General features: G+C 43.5%; 1 protein-coding gene across 1 annotated transcript in view; it reads left to right on the top strand.

The window, feature by feature from the left end:
- The first annotated feature begins 540 nt into the window (after positions 1-540).
- LOC115149330 (soluble lamin-associated protein of 75 kDa) overlaps positions 541-23,039 on the top strand; it is a 35,406-nt gene continuing 12,907 nt past the window's right edge. The window contains exons 1-6 of the mRNA XM_029692109.1: positions 541-767; positions 18,995-19,131; positions 19,216-19,315; positions 19,574-19,659; positions 20,440-20,611; positions 20,859-21,038. Coding sequence (XP_029547969.1) covers positions 18,997-19,131; positions 19,216-19,315; positions 19,574-19,659; positions 20,440-20,611; positions 20,859-21,038 — 673 coding nt within the window. The 5' untranslated portion in view covers positions 541-767; positions 18,995-18,996. The remainder of the gene's footprint in view (positions 768-18,994; positions 19,132-19,215; positions 19,316-19,573; positions 19,660-20,439; positions 20,612-20,858; positions 21,039-23,039) is intronic.

Here is a 23,039-nt window from a genome sequence, read left to right as displayed (position 1 = left end):
CCGCACTCTGACATTGCTCATTCTAATATTTTGTATATTTCTTAATTTTGAGATTTGCATGTATTGTTTTGTATTCTTATGTATTACTGCGCTGCTGGAACATAAGCATTTCGCTACACTCGGGATAATAACTGCAAAAGATGTGTATGCAACCATTTACTGTACTCCTTAACCCTGTGTGGGGCACGGGACAGACCACTTTGATGTAAGGCTCCATACCTTGTAGCCGAGCCTAAAGAGTACTTTTGTTGCTCGTCTGAAAACGAGAGAAGATGTGTCGTCTTACCGCTTTGACTCCATCTACTGTTCAATGCTTTGTGGAATTATAAAGAACCAGTATAACACACACACACGTATTGTGAATAGACGATATGTAGGATAGCCTAGGATTACTTCAAATAAATGTTTTAGGATATCAGAGTGATTGCAAATCAAGTTATATATTTGAAAAACAGAGATATAAGCCACTATAAATAACTGTAATCATGTACTTTGCTCTCATAATGTTCTAAATAAATATTTGAGTAGGCCTGTCTTACTGTGGTCCCTGGTTGGCTGTGTTGGTAGAACGTTTGCTTTGCGCGATCTTGCAAATGATCTCTGTCCCAGCAGGCAATGCACAGACCACGGCGAGCGTACGTAGTGTTAACGGGCTAGGACAAGCTAGCAACGGGGCTTTTGTGCTTTTCAAAACATTCAAGGAATAAAACCTATAGTTTATGCAAAAGAAGTCAAAGAAACAGCCTACGTGTCATCAGCAGGATTAGGTGAGTTTCCTATCATTTAACGAGCACAGCGTGTTTTATATTGGAGATTGCCGGAGTGTTTGGAGCCCTGAAACACGCTGCGTGGGATGGGGTAGTCGGTGCGGGCTCGGCCCTGCTTATGAGTAAGCATCACGTTGGACAGGATTACAGGATGGCTCGCAAAGAACCGCTTACATTCTCTTTCATATACATGTAGAGGTGTTGTTTCTGTTAAACATTTGTTGGTGAAATATGTTTGGTTAGGGCCTGGATAGGGCTTTTCACTAGCGGCGGCATCCAAGAGCACGGTCAGGAATTTGGGAATGGAATCTTGAGTACCAGGGTGAGGTGTGCTGTGGGGAATGAGGATTATTTTATCATTTTCTACAAAGTTACTGTTCACTTCAGCTTGGTTACTAGGCAATATTGCACCTCGCATAGTGTTTGCTTGATGAACTTCGATATATGTCGTGGCAAGTTTTTGCTGAGTATGTCCTATACAGCCACGCCCCCTCTTGCACATGCTTTGTAACCTACTTTATTAGAGATCGTAAAGTTGATGTGTTTGTGCATTATTAGGTTGGACTTTTTAAAACATTTATTTAACCTTTTATTTAACAAGGACTTCGACAAGACCATCTTATTTCTTGACATGAATATCTTGTGGCACTGTTTGCGCGGTAGTTCACAGTAGGTTACAGTGTAGCAATATGCCCCCCGTGTCGCCTGATGTACTCTTGTGTTTCGTTAAGGCTATAGGAGATAAGTCCCCTTTCTCACCTTTCACAATATTGCCCCCATCTTCACAAGGACCTTGTGAAGATGCTGGAGGAAACAGGTACAGAAGTATCTATATCCACAGTAAAACGAGTCCTATATCGACATAACCTGAAAGGCCGCTCAGCAAGGAGAAGCCACTACTCCAAAACCGCCATAAAAAAGCCAGACTACAGTTTGCAACTGCACATGGGGACAAAAATCAAACTTTTTTGGAGAAATGTCCTCTGGTCTGATGAAACAAAAATAAAACTCTTTGGCCATAATGACCATCGTTATGTTTGGAGGAAAAAAGGGGGAGGCTTGCAAGCCGAAGAACACCATCCCAACCGTGAAGCACGGGGGTGGCAGCATCATGTTGTGGGTGTGCTTTGCTGCAGGAGGGACTGGTGCACTTCACAAAATAGATGGCGTCAAGAAGAAGGAAAATTATGTGGATATATTGAAGCAACAGCTCAAGACATCAGTCAGGATGTTAAAGCTTGGTTGCAAATGGGTCTACCAAATGGATAATGACCGCAAGCATACTTCCAAAGTTGTCAAAATGGCTTAAGAACAACAAAGTCAAGGTATTGGAGTGGCCATCACAAAGCCCTGACCTCATTCCCATAGAAAATTTGTGGGCAGAACTCAAAAAGCATGTGCAAGCAAGGAGGCCTACAAACCTGACTCAGTTACACCAGCTCTGTCAGGGGGAATGGGCCAAAATTCACCTAACTTATTATGGGCAGCTTGTGGAAGGCTACCCGAAATGTTTGACCCAAGTTAAACAATTTCAAGGCAATGCTACCAAATACTAATTGAGTTTACTTAAACTTCTGACCCACTGCGAATGTGATGAAAGAAATAAAAGCTGAAATAAATCATTCTCTCTATTCTGACATTTCACATTCTTAAAATAAAGTGATGATCCTAACTGACCTAAAACATGGATTTTATTTACTAGGATTAAATGTCAGGAATTGTGAAAAACGGAGTTTAAATGTATTTGGCTAAGGTGTGTGAACTTCCGACTTCAACTATATGCTACATGCGCACACACATGTACAACCGAACACACACTAACATGTACAGCCGGACACATACACACACACACACACATGTAGTGCGAGCCAAGGGTTAACCACAGGGGGTACAGTGCCTTCGGAAAGTATTCAGACCCCTTGACTTTTTCCACATTTTGTTAGGTTACAGCCTTATTTTAAAATTGATTAAAGTTTTTTTTCTCCTCATTAATCTACATACAATACCCCATAATGACAAAGCAAAAACAGGTTTTTAGAAATGTTTACAAATGTATAAAAAAGTAAAAATTAAATTACATTTGTAATTTTTAAAGTATTCAGACCCTTTACTCAGTACTTTGTGGAAGCACCTTTGGCAGTGATTACAGCCTCAAGTTTTCTTGGGTATGACGATAAAAGCTTGACCTATATTTGGGGAGTTTTTGTCAGGTTGGATGGGGAGCGTTGCTGCACAGCTATTTTCAGGTCTCTCCAGAGATGTTCGATCAGGTTCAAGTTCGGGCTCTGGCTGGGCCACTCAAGGACATTAGGAAGGTTGTTGTGAAGCCACTCCTGTGTTGTCTTGGCTGTGTGCTAAGGGTCATTGTCCTGTTGGAAGGTGAACCTTTGCCCCAGTCTGAGGTCCTGAGCACTCTGGAGCAGGTTTTCATCAAGGATCTCTCTGTACTTTGCTCCGTTCATCTTTGCCTCGTTCCTGACGAGTCGCCCAGTCACTGCCGCTGAAAAACATCCCCACGGCATGATGCTGCCACCACCATGCTTCACCGTAGGGATGGTTCCAGGTTTCCTTCAGATGTGATGCTGGGCATTCAGGCCAAACAGTTCAATCTTGGTTTCATCAGACCACAGAATCTTGTTTCTCATGGTCTGAGTGTCCTTTAGGTGCATTTTGGCAAACTCCAAGCGGGCTGTCGTGTGACTTTTACTGAGGAGTGGCCAGTCTACCATAAAGGCCTGATTTGGTGGAGTGTTGCAGAGATGGTTGTCCTTTTGGAAGGTTCTCCCATCTCCACAGGGGAACTCTAGAGTGCTGTCAGTGTTGACCATCTGGTTGTTGGTCACCTCCCTGACCAAGGCCCTTGTCTCCCGATTGCTTAGTTTGGCCAGGCTTCCAGCTCTACGAAGAGTCTTGGTGGTTCCAAAATTCTTCCATTTATGAATGCTGGAAGCCAGTCCCCAGATCTGTGCCTCAACACAATCCTGTCTTGGAGCTCCATGAACAATTCCTTCGACCTCATGGCTTGGATTTTGCTCTGACATGCACTGTCAACTGTGGGAACTTTTTTTTATATAGACAGGTGTGCCTTTCCAAATCATGTCCAATCAATTTAAGTTACCACAGATGGACTCCGATCAAGTTGTACAAACATCTCAAGGATGATCAATGGAAACAGGATGCACCTGAGCTCAATTTCAGGTCTCATACCAAAGGGTCTGAATACTTACGTAAATATGCTATTTCAGATTTTTCATTTTTTTATACATTTGCTTAACATTTCTAAACCTGTTTTTGCTTTGTTATTATGGGGTATTGTGTGGATTGCAGAGGATTTTTTTGTTTATTCAATCAATTTTAGAATAAGGCTGTAACGTAACAAAAAGTCAAGGGGTCTGAATACTATCCGAAGGCACTGCATGTACAGTGTGTGCATTGGATAGGCATACTCTGAGCTTTTATTTCTATTTGGATGTTCCTGATTGCCAATTTGGATTGGCTGTTTTAGTGCCATTAGTGTGGTGTTATTTTGGTCTCTGCTGATATGAAGATGAAAGTCTCATATGAATTCACATACTACACTGCATACAATCACTTACACACAGACTTCCCCATTTTGGTCTCCAGTTCCATACAAGAACAACGGTAGGTTTTCCTCAAACAATTGAGAAAAGAAGAACCTACTATACTTAACAAGAGGGATATAAACTCTGCCTAACTCCCATTTCGCTGGTGTGACAGTAGTGTGTAACATGGAAGAAACCAGGAGCAAGTCAAAATGTCAGCAGGGCAGGTGTTAACACCACACCGCCACCCTGGCCTAAAGGCTTCTGCATGGTTCGGCTGGTGCCTAGCCCAACTCTGTTAGCTGAACCGAACGTATACTCCCTTAGAAGACCTTAGCTTGAAAAAAAACACAGTAGTAAGGTTAGTCCGTCTTGAGACGTTGTAGCCTGTATATACTTCCTCAAAATAGTCGGAATGAATCTAAGATAATTCATGACAGATTTCTTGAGTTTTGACGTTTTTGCCAAGGAGATCAGTCGTGTAATTTTACATCGAACTAAGATATTTGGTGCAGTATTTCTCAAGTGAAAACATTTGCATGAAAATTAGTCGTCTATCGTTGAATGACGACAAACACTTACTTCATGGAAGTACTGTTGACCAATGAATGATGAACAGAATTAGACTTCAGGTAACAAAATTTGGTTTGCCTTGAGGAAAAATAGTGTGCATGAACAGCCAAAGAAAAATTTCAAATATCCTTACCGGAGATCAAAATTAACAAAAATGTCAGTGGTGTCATAATATATGCACAAACTGTTTCAGATGTGAAGCATGGAGACACCTAATGGAACACAGGGCAGTTTTAACACCCCCCCCCCCCCCCTCCACCCTGTTCTAAAGGAACACAGGGCAGGATTTAACACCCCCCCTCCACCCTGTTCTAAAGGAACACAGGGCAGGATTTAACACCCCCCCTCCACCCTGTTCTAAAGGAACACAGGGCAGGTTTTAACACCCCTCCTCCACCCTGTTCTAAAGGAACACAGGGCAGGTTTTAATACCCCCCCCTCCACCCTGTTCTAAAGGAACACAGGGCAGGTTTTAACACCCCCCCCTCCACCCTGTTCTAAAGGAACACAGGGCAGGTTTTAATACCCCCCTCCACCCTGTTCTAAAGGAACACAGGGCAGGTTTTAATACCCCCCCATCCACCCTGTTCTAAAGGAACACAGGGCAGGTTTTAATACCCCCCCTCCACCCTGTTCTAAAGGAACACAGGGCAGGTTTTAATACCCCCCCCTCCACCCTGTTCTAAAGGAACACAGGGCAGGTTTTAATACCCCCCCCCTCCACCCTGTTCTAAAGGAACACAGGGCAGGTTTTAATACCCCCCCCTCCACCCTGTTCTAAAGGAACACAGGACAGGTTTTAACACCCCTCCTCCACCCTGTTCTAAAGGAACACAGGGCAGGTTTTAACACCCCTCCTCCACCCTGTTCTAAAGGAACACAGGGCAGGTTTTAACACCCCTCCTCCACCCTGTTCTAAAGGAACACAGGGCAGGTTTTAACACCCCTGTTCTAAAGGAACACAGGGCAGGTTTTAACACCCCTGTTCTAAAGGAACACAGGGCAGGTTTTAACACCCCTGTTCTAAAGGAACACAGGGCAGGTTTTAACACCCCTGTTCTAAAGGAACACAGGGCAGGTTTTAACACCCCTGTTCTAAAGGAACACAGGGCAGGTTTTAACACCCCTGTTCTAAAGGAACACAGGGCAGGTTTTAACACCCCTCCTCCACCCTGTTCTAAAGGAACACAGGGCAGGTTTTAACACCCCGGTCTCACTGAACACACAGCAAAGGTCTGGAATACCAGGCTGGAATGCCATGGTAAAGTTCTGTGGGTGGGGCGCTGTTCAGAGAGAGTGAGTGTGGGGTTGTTTGGTGTTTCTGATGTGGGTGTTAGGTTTGTGTGTGCGTGCGTGTGCAAGATCTACATGTTTACCCCGAACTTGGCTCATATAGGTGGGGAGCTGAGCCCCCCCCCAAGGCAATAGGCAGTAGTATCATGTGCCAGCTCAAACCGGTTGCAACCAAATCATTCTGATCAAGAAAAGAGCTAGGGGAATAGAGTGCAGACTTGTAGAGCTAGCTAGCTGCAGGGAAGGTAGGACACAATTCTTTATTTTTCTGTTGCCTGATTCCCTTTAATTTTTTTAAAAATTCGTCCTCACTGTTTTGTTTTTCCAGGTTTCTGTTTCCCCTAGTTTTTTTTTCTGGTTTTCGCTCTCAAAATTCACTTCAAGGGGAACACCATCCCTCAAAGACCCCCCCCCCCACACACACACACACACACACACACTTTCCCCAAGTCAAGCAAACTATCCTGGAGGGGCAATTAGGCTACCTGTCCTTTTGTTAGGATAGATGTCTGGACAGGCCAATGATTGCATTACCATCCCAATAACACAAAACGTGTTGACCAAACTATCACGAATGGGCCATCTGTCTAGATAAGCCAAGGATTGCATCCCATGACAACAAGTGTAAACCAGAATATTGATGGCATATTTTGAGTACTTACCAGCAACGGCTGAGGCTTGTCCTCTATTCTAGTTCTGAATGTGATTTTTACTCCAGCAGACATGGAGTCCCTTCCTTGTGGACTGTCCACAGTAGGCACGTCTCCCATGTGAGAGAAATAAAGGAAAGGGGAACAGGAAATGTTTATTCATTTGAAATAAACAAAGGAGAACACACTTGAAGGTCATATCTGTTCTGTTTTAGTGGCATGCTGTTATCTATTACATAGCTAACACTTTATGTCAATTTATTAGTTTCTCAAGCATGTGGAAATTGTACAATTAGGAAAGTACTTGAATGAAGCTGAACAAATGATGGCACCACTCAATTTTGAATAATGAAAAAGAACAGCGTATTGTTTTTAGATCATTGTTAGTCGTTTTGTTGTACTCCTGCTATTCTTTGGATTTGAGGAGGGCATTCAAAAGGATGTAACGGATGACAGGCCTGTACATTTTCTCGTGGACAGGCTATCACATATTATCATGAGAAAAGCTAGCTACAATTCAATCATCAGATAATGTTATATTGTCATCTTTCCTCCATTGCACTTTGTGCTGGCGTGCATTGAATGCCCATTGATGGGACCGTTATATCCTGCAGGAAACATCCCATCTTGGCTTGTCAATTCTATGCTCTCATAATAGTCTCTGGGTAAAAAAAAAAATCAGAGCAAACTTCACCGAATAAAAATATAAACGCAACAATTTCAAAGATTTTACTGAGTTCCAGTCAAATGTTTGGACACCTACTCATTCAAGGGTTTTTCTTTATTTTTACTATTTTCTACATTGTGGAATAATAGTGAAGACATCAACTATGAAATAACACACACAGAATCATGTAGTAACCCAAAGTGTTAAATAAATCAAAATATATTTGAGATTCTTCAAATAGCCACCCTTTGCCTTGATGACAGCTTTGCACACTCTTGACATTCTCTCAACCAGCTTCATGAGGTAGTCACCTGGAATGCATTTCAATTAACAGGTGTACCTTGTTAATTTGTGGAATGTACACTGCTCAAAAAAATAAAGGGAACACTTAAACAACACATCCTAGATTTGAATGAAAGAAATAATCTTATTAAATACTTTTGTCTTTACATAGTTGAATGTGCTGACAACAAAATCACACAAAAATAATCAATGGAAATCCAATTTATCAACCCATGGAGGTCTGGATTTGGAGTCACACTCAAAATTAAAGTGGAAAACCACACTACAGGCTGATCCAACTTTGATGTAATGTCCTTAAAACAAGTCAAAATGAGGCTCATTAGTGTGTGTGGCCTCCACGTGCCTGTATGACCTCCCTACAACGCCTGGGCATGCTCCTGATGAGTTGGCGGATGGTCTCCTGAGGGATCTTCTCCCAGACCTGGACTAAAGCATCCACCAACTCCTGGACAGTCTGTGGTGCAATGTGGCGTTGGTGGATGGAGCGAGACATGATGTCCCAGATGTGCTCAATTGGATTCAGGTCTGGGGAACGGGCGGGCCAGTCCATAGCATCAATGCCTTCCTCTTGCAGGAACTGCTGACACACTCCAGCCACATGAAGTCTAGCATTGTCTTGCATTAGGAGGAACCCAGGGCCAACCGCACCAGCATATGGTCTCACAAGGGGTCTGAGGATCTCATCTCGGTACCTAATGGCAGTCAGGCTACCTCTGGTGAGCACATGGAGGGCTGTGCGGCCCCCCAAAGAAATGCCACCCCACACCATGACTGACCCACCGCCAAACCGGTCATGCTGGAGGATGTTGCAGGCAGCAGAACGTTCTCCACGACGTCTCCAGACTCTGTCACGTCTGTCACGTGCTCAGTGTGAACCTGCTTTCATCTGTGAAGAGCACAGGGCGCCAGTGGCGAATTTGCCAATCTTGGTGTTCTCTGGCAAATGCCAAACGTCCTGCACGGTGTTGGGCTGTAAGCACAACCCCCACCTGTGGACGTCGGGCCCTCATACCACCCTCATGGAGTCTGTTTCTGACCGTTTGAGCAGACACATGCACATTTGTGGCCTGCTGGAGGTCGTTTTGCAGGGCTCTGGCAGTGCTCCTCCTGCTCCTCCTTGCACAAAGGCGGAGGTAGCGGTCCTGCTGCTGGGTTGTTGCCCTCCTACGGCCTCCTCCACGTCTCCTGATGTACTGGCCTGTCTCCTGGTAGCGCCTCCATGCTCTGGACACTACGCTGACAGACACAGCAAACCTTCTTGCCACAGCTCGCATTGATGTGCCATCCTGGATGAGCTGCACTACCTGAGCCACTTGTGTGGGTTGTAGACTCCGTCTCATGCTACCACTAGAGTGAAAGCACCGCCAGCATTCAAACATGACTATAACATCAGCCAGGAAGCATAGGAACTGAGAAGTGGTCTGTGGTCTCCACCTGCAGAACCACTCCTTTATTGGCGGTGTCTTGCTTATTGCCTATAATTTCCACCTGGTGTCTATTCCATTTGCACAACAGCATGTGAAATTTATTGTCAATCAGTGTTGCTTCCTAAGTGGACAGTTTGATTTCACAGAAGTGTGATTGACTTGGAGTTACATTGTGTTGTTTAAGTGTTCCCTTTATTTTTTTGAGCAGTGTATTTCCTTAATGCGTTTGAGCCAATCAGTTGGTATTGTGACAAGGTAAGGGTTGTATACAGAAGATAACCCTATTTGATAAAAGACCAAGTCAATATTATGGCAAGAACAGCTCAAATAAGCAAAGAGAAATGACTGTCCATCATTACTTTGACTGACCTACAAGTCTTAATCTGGAAAATGTCAAGAACTTTAAACTTCAAGTGCAGTCACACACCATCAAGCGCTGTGATGAAACTGGCACTCATGAGGACCGCCACAGGAAAGGAAGACCCAGAGTTACCTCTTCTGCAGAGGATAAGTTCATTAGAGTTCATTGGCGAAAATCTGATTTCAACTTTGGAGGGGACAATTACATGACATTTTCTCAAGTGCAATTCCTGAGGGGGACACCAAAAGTAGTGCTGTAACACATAGCCTACATTGTAATATGGTAAATGTATATTGAGGAACCAAAGAAATAAGGTGTTTGCCGTACTCCTAACTACCGGTACCCAAAACTACACAACTAATCACAACAGCAATACCATTGCCTTTAACAAATCTTAGTTCAGTCACCAGTTTAAGTTGAGAGTGGGGCTATCCATGGCATTTTCCAATTATGTTCCTATTTTACAAGTCAAAAAAATGGAGAACCTTTCATAATGTTGCCAAACAAAGACTCAACAAACTTACCTGAGACTCCCTGTCTCTGCCAGTCTGTCCCTGCATATCTGTCCCCAACTCTGCTGTCTGTGCCATCTGTTGCCTGCTCTGCCTAATGACATCATTGTGAAACATTTCCATTAGAATTGAATTTCTTTCTTATGAACATTTTATCAACTAGTCTTTGAGATATTAGGCTACTAGGGTTCTTACTATGCGTTTTGGTGTATTGAAAAATACTCTGATGTCCGTCTTTTATTTTTCTGCCATTTTTCTACCTGGCTGGCTGGCTGGCTACACACACACACACACACACACACAGTGTGTAGGTTATTTACAGTAGGAGATGGGCTTCTATCATCTTCAATCATTCTATTTGGGCTTCGATCTAAAAGGTAGCTAGCAAATGTGAAACGGATTAAAATGACAAGAGTTGACAGCTGTATGAGTTCACCATTTACACAACATATGCTGCAACCTTTTTGTAATTTTAATAGTTTGTTTCATATTGGCTGGCTTCCAACAATAGCTGAATTTGCAAAGCTAGCGAGCACCAATTCAGTTTCAGTGGTGTTTGCTATAATCTTTGCTACCCGGGTTAAATAAAGGTGAAATAAAATAAATAAATAAAAGTTCACTTGCGACAATTTAGCTTTTGCAACGAGACCATTAAATATATTTAAGACAATGGTAGAAGAGAGTGTAGTTCTGTTCACAGGGACTTTGAAGCACTAACTTACATCATCTGCATGCTGATTCCATCTTTGACGACGCCACATAAATGGAATAGGTACTAGCTAGCTTAATATTTGCGCGCTAGCTCTGCATATTCAGCTAGTGTGTGTGCGCGATTGACTGGATTAACCTCACGTCAGTTACGTAGCAAGCTAAGGAACTGGCAGTGGATCAAACCATTGTGAGGCAAAGGGTGGGGGGGTTGCAATCTTTTGAAACTTAAAAACAAGCTATTAAGTGTCTATAATCAGCACAATTGCTTTCATTGCATATTATTAATATTATTTAAATTACATAGTTATGTTTCAGTGATATATTGGGGGGGACAAATCATATTTTTCCCAGGATGGGGGGGGTCGTGTCCCCCCCCGTCCCCCCCGGGATTTCCGCCCGTTAGAGTTACCAGCCTCAGAAATTGCAGCCCAAATAAATGCTTCACGGGTTTCAAGTAACAGACACATGTCAACATCAACTGTTTAGAGGAGACTGCGTGAATCAGGCCGTGGTCGAAATGCTGCAAAGAAACCACTACTAAAGGACACCAATAATATGAAGAGACTTGCTTGGGCCAAGAACCACGAGCAACGGACATTAGACCGGTGGAAATCTTGAAGTTTGTGAAAGTCACGGCTGCGAGGTAAAAATATTAAGCAATGGCAGTCTTAACTGTTCTTCTGTGGGGTTTATCATTGATGTATTCTTCTTTGCTTACTTGATATCTAGCGAACTCATTCAAAACTGGCCAGCTGTGTTGACACTCGCGCACAGCCTATCCTTGCGCCAGCTATCACATCGCATTAATGAAATGCTTAGTTCTGAGAAAATTCCAAGTTCCAATAATAAATGTTTTTCCAACAACTATAATCAAAATATTCTAATTTCATATATTCTTGTAAAGTATACTTAGAGTACCAAGTGCTAACCACCTAGCTTTTGAGTAGTTTGGTCTTTTTCCCTGCTTTTGAGAGGAGCTGGCTAGTAGATACCCATAGACTTCCAGCTAAGATAACAATATGCTACCTTTTTTTAACTTCCTTCAAACTGCATGATGAGACATAAAAATGGTATCCATGAGTTTGTCTGACTCTGGGTAAGTAGAGAATTACCCAAAATACCGACGTATCCCTTTAAACCACATCAGGAGACCAATTTTGAGGTCTGTGTAGTACCCATTTTAATTCTGGTGTGCACCAGCAAAAGGCTGTTGTTTAGCAGTGTCTTTGTAGTGCACAGGTGATGGTAGAATTTGCAAAACAAATACCCATTGGACTGACGCAAATAATCATATCATTCTGCCAGGTAAGCATAGGCTACTTTGTAGTTAGATGCACTATGCAGAAATCGCTCCGTCATTTCCTGGTTGCTAAAATTCTAATAATTTGTCTAATTTCAGTTTGTGACAAAACAAGAAAGTATAGTGTACAGAATAATTTTACCATCGAAACCACTGAAATATTTTTGACAACCAAAAATATTGTATTTTCAGGTGTTTGGAGCTGGTGTACAAAATCGAAAGTTAACGACGCCAAAATGAAATGTAATAATGTGAAGCATAGAACTGACGCACATAGAACAGATCAACTGCTTCTTAGACTTGCTTTCAATGAGTATGAGACGTGTATAACTGACATTTCTATGTGAATTTGGTCGGGTCGCCCAAAAAGTTACATATTGCAGCTTTAACATTAAATTGACATGTTTTTGGGATAGCCTTTCCATCTACCAGAATACTTTTCATTAGCATCATCGCTAACGGCTGCACGATGTGCACACTGCACAGACAGGGAATTCTCATTGCCTTTTCAGAAAGTTGCAGGAAATAAGAATCACTGATGCATTCTGTTCGTCTTTATTATAATTTTGGACAAAATGTAATTTTAAATACTTTTAGTTGATTCCCTACTAAGTTCATTGCAATTATGAATATTGTTGAATTCCATTTTAATGTCTATTGCATGATTCCGCATTCTTCGCATCGCAGATTTTATAGGGCCCTAGAAAGGTAGTGGGGGCTCAAGGCTGCCTCAAGTCGGTCTATAGGGAAAGACACTCACCCAAAGTAACTAACGTTTACACAGTAATGTCATGAAGCACAGTAACATCCAAAAGATTTGTTTTCTGAGAGAACATTTATCTTTTACTATGGTTACCACCACCGTCCCATATTCTACCTCCTGTCACATACACAGATGGAGCACTGGGTCAGCCGCAGAGCAACACTTGCTTAAGGGCACATTGGCAGTAGATAGTCAAGTCATCCCTCTAATTTTAAGCCTCCCCAACTGCCGGTTTGGAGACTCATTCAGAGAGCGAGAAGCAGTTAGTCTGCTTTCTAACCCGCCAGACCCCATCTCTAACCCCCTGGAGGAATAGACTAGTTAACTTCTTACGGCTGAAATCCCGTTAACGGGATCGATATGACAACAGCCAGTGAAAGTGCAGAGCGCCGAATTCAATACAGCAAAGATCTCATAATTTTAAATTCCTCAAACATACAAGTATTATACACCATTTTAAAGATAAGATTCTCATTATTCCAACCACAGTGTCCGATTTCAAAAAGGCTTTACAGCGAAAGCACACCAAACGATTATGTTAGGTCAGCACCTAGTCACTAAAAAACATACAGCCATTTTCCAGCCAAAGAGAGGAGTCACATAAAGCAGAAATGGAGATAAAATGAATCACTAACCTTTGATGATCTTCATCAGATGACACTCATAGGACTTAATGTTACACAATACATGTATGTTTTGTTCAATAAAGTTCATATTTATATCCAAAAGCTCAGTTTACATTGGCGCGTTATGTTCAGTAATGTTTTGCCTCCAAAACCCCCGGTGACTTTGCAGAGAGCCACATCAATTTACAGAAATACTTATCATAAACTTTGATAAAATATACAAGTGTTATGCACAGAATTAAAGATACACTTCTCCTTAATACAGCCGCTGTGTCAGATTTCAAAAAGCTTTACGGCGAAAGCAAACTTTGCAATAATCTGAGTACAGCGCTCAGACATCAAAACAATCCATACAGATACCCGCCATTTTGGAGTCAACAGAAGTCACAAATACCATTCTAAATATTCACTTACCTTTGATGATCTTCATCGGAATGCACTCCCATTGACGAATGCGCTGACTCGGTGTGCGAGTTCATTAACAAGTGCATCGGTGATGTCGTACCAACAGCGTCTATTAAAACATTCCCCAACCAGAAACCGTGGATTGATGGCAGCATTCGCGCAAAACTGAACACGCGAACCACTGCTTTTAATCAGGGCAAAGTGACCGGAAACATGACCGAAATATAAACAGTGTAGATATTCCCTCCGCAAGGCAATCAAACAAGCTAAGCATCAGTACAGAGACAAAGTGGAGTCGCAATTCAACGGCTCAGACACGAGAGGTATGTGGCAGGGTCTACAGTCAATCACAGACTACAAAAGAAAAACCAGCCCCGTCGCGGATCACGATGCCTTGCTCCCAGACAGACTAAACAAGTTTTTTGCTCACTTTGAAGACAATACAGTGCCACTAACACGGCCCACTACCAAAACCTGTGGGCTCTACTTCACTGCAGCCAACGTGAGTAAAACATTTAAACGTGTTAATCCTCGCAAGGCTGCAGACCCAGACGGCATCCCCGGCCGGGTCCTCAGAGCATGCGCAGACCAGCTGGCTGGTGTGTTTACAGACATATTCAATCAATCCACATGCTTCAAGAGGGCCACCATTGTTCCTGTTCCCAAGAAAGATAAGGTAACTGAGCTAAATGACTACCGCCCTGTAGCACTCACTTCCGTCATCATGAAGTGCTTTGAGAGACTAGTCAAGGACCATATCACCTCCACCCTACCTGACACCCTAGACCCACTCCAATTTGCTTACCGACCCAATAGGTCCACAGACGACACAATCGCCATCACACTGCACACTGCCCTAACCCATCTGGACAAGTGGATTACCTATGTAAGAATGCTGTTCATCGATTACAGCTCAGCATTTAACACCATAGTACCCTCCAAACTTGTCATTAAGCTAGAGACCCTGGGTCTCAACCCCGCCCTGTGCAACTGGGTCCTGGACTTCCTGACGGGCCGCCCCCAGGTGGTGAGGGTAGGTAACATCTCCACCCCGCTGATCCTCAACACTGGGTCCCCACAAGGGTGCGTTCTCAGCCCTCTCCTGTACTCCCTGTTCACCCACAACTGCGTGGCCATGCACGCATCCAACTCAATCATCAAGTTTGCAGACGACACTACAGTGGTAGGCTTGATTACCAACAACGACGAGACAGCCTACAGGGAGGAGGTGAGGGCCCTCGGAGTGTGGTGTCAGGAAAATAACCTCACACTCAATGTCAACAAAACAAAAGAGATGATCGTGGACTTGAGGGAGCAGCCCCCTATCTACATTGACGGGACAGTAGTGGAGAGGGTGGAGAGTTTTTTAAGTTCCTCGGCGTACACATCACGGACAAACTGAAATGGTCCACCCACACAGACAGCGTGGTGAAGAAGGCGCAGCAGCGCCTCTTCAACCTCAGGACGCTGAAGAAATTTGGCTTGTCACCAAAAACACTCACAAACTTTTACAGATGCACAATCGAGAGCATCCTGTCGGGCTGTATCACCGCCTGGTACGGCAGCTGCTCCGCCCATAACAGGCTCTCCATAGGGTAGTGAGGTCTGCACAACGCATCACCGGGTGCAAACTACCTGCCCTCCAGGACACCTACACCACCCGATGTCACAGGAAGGCCAAAAAGATCATCAAGGACAGCAACCACCCGAGCCACTGCCTGTTCCCCCGCTAACATCCAGAAGGCGAGGTCAGTACAGGTGCATCAAAGCTGGAACCGAGAGACTGAAAAACAGCTTCTATCTCAAGGCCATCAGACTGTTAAACAGCCATCACTAACATTGAGTGGCTGCTGCCAACATACTGACTCAACTCAAGCCACTTTAATAATGGGAAAATTGATGTAATCAATTTATCACTTGCCACTTTTTTATGTACATATTCGTATTCATTCCTTTACACTTGTGTGTACAAGGTAGTTGTTGTGGAATTGGTAGATTACTTGTTAGATATTACCGCATGGTCGGAACTAGAAGCACAAGCATTTCTCTACACTTGCATTAACACCTGCTAACCATGTGTATATGACAAATACATTTGATTTGAGTACCTCCTTTTTGTTTGCGCGTTCCGTCTGCTGTGCTCGCGCAGTGAGTTCAGACAAAGTCAAAAAAGTTATATTACAGTTTGTAGAAACGTGTCAAACGATGTATAGAATCAAACTTTAAGATGTTTTTATCATAAATCTTCCATAATATTCCAACCGGACGATTCCTTTGTCTTCAGAAATGAAAAGGAACACACCTAACTCTCACGGGAGTGCGCGCTATTGAGCTCATGTCATTTTCTCAGTCATCTGATTCCAATGGCTCTTATTCTCTCCCCATTCACAGTAGAAGCATGAAACAACGTTCCAAAGACTGTTGACATCTAGTGGAATCCTTAGGAAGTGCAAAATGACCCCATTGACGCTGTATACTGGATAGGCAATCACTTGAAAAACTATAAACCTCAGATTTCCACACTTCCTGGTTGGATTTTTTCTCAGGTTTTTGCCTGCCATATGGGTTCTGTTATACTCACAGACATCATTCAAACAGTTTTAGAAATTTCAGAGTGTTTTCTATCAAAATCTACTAATAATATGCATATCTTAGATTCTGGGACTGAGTAGCAGGCAGTTTACTCTGGGCACCTTCTTCATCCAAGCTACTCAATACTGCCACCCATCCATAAGAAGTTAAAGACTAGTCAGGATCGAGGGAAAGATCAATGGAGCAAAGTACAGAGAGATCCTTGATGAAAACCTGCTCCAGAGTGCTCAGCACCTCAGACTGGGGTGAAGGTTCACCTTCCAACAGGACAACGACCCTAAGCACACTGCCAAGACAACACAGGAGTGGCTTCGGGACACATCTCTGAATGTCCTTCAGTAGCCCAGCCAGAGCCCGGTCTTTTCCATTTGATCATCGTTGAGATGTTTCTACAACTTGATTGGAGTCCACCTGTGGTAAATTCAATTGATTGGACATGATTTGGAAAGGCACACACCTGTCTATATAAGGTCCCACAGTTGATAGTGCATGTCAGAGCAAAAACCAAGCCATGAGGTCGAAAGAATTGTCCGTAGAGCTCAGAGACAGGATTGTTTTGAGGCACAGATCTGGGGAAGGGTACCTAAAAAAACACACACACAAAAAACTCCTCAGTAAAAGGCACATCTCCCGCTTGGAGTTTGCCAAGAGGCACCTAAAGGACTCTGACAATGAGAAAGAAGATTCTCTGGTATGATGAAACCAAGATTGAACTCTTTGGCCTGAATGCGAAGTGTCAGGTCTGGAGGAAACCTGGCACCATCCCTACAGTGAAGCATGGTAGTGGCATCATCATGCTGTGGGGATATTTTACAGTGGCAGGGACTCTGAGACTAGTTAGGATTGAAGCAAAGGTGAACAAAGCAAAGTACAGAGATCCTTAATGAAAACCTGCTCCAGAGCACTCAGGACCTCAGACTGGGGCAAAGGTTCACCTTCCAACAGGACACCGGCCCTAAGCACACACCCATGACAATGCAGGAGTGGCTTCGGGAAATGTTTCTGAATGTCCTTGAGTGGCCCAGCCAGAGCCCAGACTTGAACCCAATTTAACATCTCTGGAGAGACCTGAAAATAGCAGTTTAGCAACGCTCCCCATCCAACCTGACAGAGTTTGAGAGGATCTGCAGAGAAGAATGGGAGAAACTCCCCAAATACAGGTTTGCCAAGCTTGTAGCCTCATACCCAAGAAGACTCGAGGCTGTAATCACTGCCAAAGGTGCTTCAACAAATTACTGAGTAAAGGGTCTGAATACTTATAAAATGTGATATTTCAGTTTGTTATTTTTAATACATTTGCAAAAATGTCTACAAACCATGTTTTTGCTTTGTCATTACCGGGTATTGTGTAGATTGAGGGGGATTTTTTTTTTTAATACATTTTAGAAGAAAAATGTGGATAAAACCAAGGTTTGAATAGTTTCCGAATACTCTGCATATGACATTTAGCAGACACTTTTATCCAAAGCGACTTACTTAGTCATACATTTTACATATGGGTGGTCCCGGGTATCGAACCCACAAGTGCCGTGCTCTACATTTTACATTTACATTTTAGTCATTTTAGCAGACGCTCTTATCCAGAGCGACTTACAGTAGTGAATTCATACATTTCATACAATTTTTTTTTCTTCAACTGAACTACGGAGGACCACGGATGGAAGTGGCATGTCCTATTGTAGTCCATGTTGAGGGTTTTATGCGTAGGGTGTGTTTGTAAATTCACTCTGGCTATCTACTCCGATTTTCAGAGCACTCTCATCTGAGTGTGCCAGAGCTCAGAATAATATATTAATTTACAAATGTGCAATAACCTTTGAATATGACCGGTGTCAGTAAACGTCGCCAAAACGTCGGCCAGCAGCACAGTCACCAATGCTCTAAATAACATAACCTCCCGTCTAGCTCTGCTAGGGTGAGTAAAATGGTCAGAGTGAGGTCTTCTCTCATTTGTGTCTGGAAGTAGCTAGTAAGCTAGCCAACTTTTAGCCAGTTAGCTTGGGTGCTTGACTGTCGTTGTGAGGTCAGAATGCTCAGATGAACCCAACGCTCCAAGAGAGTCTCTGAATTTACAAACGGGACAATCTAACCAAGCTCTGAGCACACTGTAGCACAGTGTGAATTTAAGACACCCATAGGTGTTCTATAGGTCAGTTTGTTTCTTCCAAGGAGGGCAGCAGTGGAAGTGTCACTGAAGTGTTGATTTCATAGTAACATCAGATTAGCATGGTTTTTATTGTGTAGTCCTTTTCTGATGAGTCAGTTAGTATACTAACAGTTACTTTGGACATTGTGTGACTCCATTTGGGTTTATTTTGGGTATGATGAGGACAAGGCATTGGGCCTAGAGAAAAACAGAATACAGGTACCAAGTTTTGCTTGTGTAAAGGAATCATTCCCAGTGTGTTAGTGATAGACGTGTGTATTTTTTTTGGCATGTTGAGTGACCCTGACCACTGACATGTGATCCCTGACCTGTAGGGATGGAGTTCCCTGTGGACGTGTTGGGATCAGTGAGACATGAGGAGGAGGAGCAGGCAGCAGAGAGCTACATGACCCAGCTACGATACGTCAGCCCCGACAAGGCCGAGAGCTTTACCCTGCCCAGCCACAGAATGGTAGTCACACAAACACACCTACAGTACTACATGCATGGTTTGTTTAGTTGACTCTAACTCCATGTCTCTCTGGCTCTCCCTCAGATCTGTATCAGTCTGTGTAATGTTGGTTTTGTTCCCATCTATGGAGGAGAACTGAAGCATAAGATTCTGGCCCTGTTCGCCCCAGAGGACCAGCTCACAGGTACATCCCTCCCTCAGCACAGAACTAGCCTCTTGTCTGTCCGTTGATACAGTCAGTGTAAGCTGGTCGTTCCCGCCACATAGATGGATGTAAGCTATTTTATTTAAAGAGACAAGCTTACACACATCAGATCCAAAAGTTTCGTTATAATGTCTGGGGGTTTATATTTTACAGAGACACGTTTGGATTCCAACTAGATGTTATACTCATCTAACTCTAATTCTAAATGTCTCTCTCTCTGTCTCTCTGTCTCTCCAGCGGTAGCTTTGTTTCTGGTGGGTCAGTGGTGGTCTGTCGAGGACATCCTCAGAACCTCCGACCCCTCCAGAACTGGCCTCCTCAAGGTTCACAAACTGCAACACATACAACACGAGATGATTGTTGAGTTGACACATCGAGAAACATAAAGCTAGCACATTGAAACACACAAACACAAGGTGTCACAATCCGACTCTGTAGAGGTAGGATATTGGGTTTGTCTGTCTGGTGTGAGGAGAGGCTCAGTCTGACAGGATATGAAGGAGGACACACAGGATCTTACAACAACATGACTGAGAGCACACAGACACACACTAACCTGGCATGTTTATCAACCCAATTAAATGTATAATGACATTGTTTTGAACAGAATCTCAACCTTTGCGTGTTTGTTTCTGTCAGTTTGCCCAGCAAATGGTTCTGATTAGCATCGAACAATAGAGAAACACACAGCATGCACATGTACAGACAGACACACACACATACATACTGGTAGGAAGTGTGTTACGGTGGTATAAAACTAGGAGCAGTGTTCAGGGCCATGATCCAAACCCACAGTTAAACGTCAGTTCTATTCTGTTTGGCAGAGCTACAGAGCTGTAAAAACAGTCACTTCCAACATTTACGTGGGAGGTGAAAGACTACTTATGCCATGTACTGAGCCAAGGTACTTCTGATTCATGTGTGTCCTACTAGAGTTCATGTCAATTGAGCAGAGAGTAAAGTGTGTTCAGTGTGTTTCAGGTAAACACTTCAGAGGAGGTGTGTGTGTGTGTGTGTGTGTGTGTGTGTGTGTGTGTGTGTGTGTGTGTGTGTTACCTTAACATTTCATTAAGTGACAGTTTGTATCTGTGTGTGTGTCCCAGGTGAGGAGTCTTGGTGAGCGGATCGTCCTGTACATTCTGAACCGTATCGTGTACCGCGTGGGTGAGATGGACAAACCTGAGGTGCCCTTCCTGTGCCACGGACAGAACCACTTCGCCAAGCTCCTTTGGAAGGATGGACACGCCGTCGGTTTCTACTCTGTCAAACACAAAGGTGAGCGGCCTTTGTCTGAACTGTCACTGTGAGCAGTCATCTTTGGTTTCAAACCATACTGCTCTTATTTGATAGGTGAAGTTAGCTGGAGAGTTGGCACTTACACAAGTCCGTCCGTGACCCTTAACCTCATGAAGATGATTACTATAATGACAGACTTTATACATAGCCTTAGTCAATCATGTCTCAATCAATTATAGCATAATTTCAAGACATGAACTCACAGAAAATCTCTTCCTCTCTCCAGACAGCTTGTGTAATGGCTTTGTGACCCAACGCTACCAGCTGCCTGTCATGGATTCCATCTTTGTCAGGAAGTGTCATCGTGGAAACAGTCATGGTCTGCAGATGCTGGAGGACTTTGTGGACTCTTTCAAAGATGACCAGCTCGGCCTGAAGTACCCTCTCTCTCTAACCATGTATAAAGGTTAGTAATAGTAGTCTCTATCTCTATCTATTCAATTTAAGGGGTTTTATTGGCATGGGAATTATGTGTTAACATCGCCAAAGCAAGTGAAGTAGATAATATACAAAAGTGAAATGAACAGTAAACATTACCCTCATAGAAGTTCCAAAAGAATAAAGACATTACAGATGTCATTTGTGTATGTATACAGTGTTGTAACGATGTGCAAATGATTAAAGTAGAAAATGGAAAATAAACAATTTGGGTTGTATTTACAATGGTGTTTGTTCTTCGCTAGTTGCCCTTGTGGCAACAGGTCACAAATCTTGCTGCTGTGATGGCACACTGTGGTATTTCACCCAGTTGATATGGGAGTTTATCAAAATCGGGTTTGTTTTCAAATTCTTTGTGGATCAGTTTCCACCTCATTTTGTGGGCAGTGTGCACATAGCCTGTCTTCTCTTGAGAGCCAGGTCTGCCTACGGCGGCCTTTCTCAATAGCAAGGCTATGCTCGTAACCGGTGTGAAATGGCTAGCTAGTTAGCGGGGTGCGCGCTAATAGGGTTTCAATTGGTGATGTCACTCGCTCTGAGACCTTGAAGAAGTTTTTTCTTTTGCTCTGCAAGGGCCGTGGCTTTTGTGGCGCGATGTGTAACGATGCTTCAAGGGTGACTGTTGTCTGTGTGCAGAGGGTCCCTTGTTCGAGCCCAGGCAAGGAGAGGGACGGAAGCTGTACTGTTATATTCACCCCTCCTGAATTTCCCCAAAATCCTGAATGCATATCAAACAAGATATGAAGCACAAGGGACAACAAACCGTACTGAGTCAGTACTGGCACAAGTGAACATATTTTGTCTTTGCTATACAAGCCATCTTTATTTTATATTTTATTAAAACAAAGTCTTATTTTCAATGACGGCCTAGGAACAGTGGGTTAACTGCCTTATTCAGGTGCAGAACGACAGATTTGTACCTTGTCAGCTCGGGGATTCAATCTTGCAACCTTTCGGTTACTAGTCCAACGCTCTAACCACTAGGCTACGCTGCCGCCCCATCTGCAGGCAGATTCAGAGGAATCTAAGGTTGATCAGTCCTGAGAACCTCCTGGACAAATACGATGCCAAGTACATCATACAACACTCGTCCTCACATCACCTTATCCCTTGACACCATTCTACGCATCACTTAGATGGCTTTACATATCCATGAATATTCCTCAGAACAACAGAAGAAATAAAAAAACCCATTTTAAAACAGAGGTAGAAGAGACTGGGACTTCTTTCCTAGTTTGGTGGCTAAGCCCTTCATAGTGAATGTTCTCTGAGCCATTGTCTCAATAAGACGACTTACAGATTTCACTACCCTGCCAGTGCGTGTTCTGACCACATCTTGCGAATCACGTGAACCCGGTCTTTGTAAGTCTTGGTCGCTTGCTAAATCTGCTGGTGCAACTGAGTCAGGAATACCTGAAGGTTCTGTGTCAGGGACTACAGCTACACTGTCACAGTCAGGAATACCTGAAGGTTCTGTGTCAGGGACTACAGCTACACTGTCACAGTCAGGAATACCTGAAGGTTCTGTGTCAGGGACTACAGCTGCACTGTCACAGTCAGGAATTCTAAAGGGAGTCTCATTATCGAGAGATACCTGAGCTTGACGGTCTTTGTTTGGATTGCCCCTACAGCTGTACGCTGACTGTTCGTGCTCCATCTCATCTCTGACTGTCTCCTGTATCTCTGAAGATTCCTGAGTTGCGGGGTCATCTACTCAACTGAGTATCCATGAACTGGTCATATCTCCAGAGATTTATTCTTCATCAAAGTCTGAAAGATCCATTGACTGACCCTCACACCCTCACACACCAGAGCGTCCCTGGTTCGAGCCCAGGTAGGGACAAGCTGAGGGAAGGAAGCTATACTGTTACACTCACTGAGTCTGTACATAAGTAAAGCTTTCCTTAAGTTTTGGTCAGTCACAGTGGTCAGGTATTCTGCCACTGTGTACTCTCTGTTTAGGGCCAAA

The sequence above is a fragment of the Salmo trutta genome, chromosome 15, assembly GCF_901001165.1.
Source record: "Salmo trutta chromosome 15, fSalTru1.1, whole genome shotgun sequence".
In the NCBI taxonomy this organism is placed as follows: Eukaryota; Metazoa; Chordata; class Actinopteri; order Salmoniformes; family Salmonidae; genus Salmo; species Salmo trutta.
This window is presented reverse-complemented; position numbering and strand designations above follow the sequence as displayed.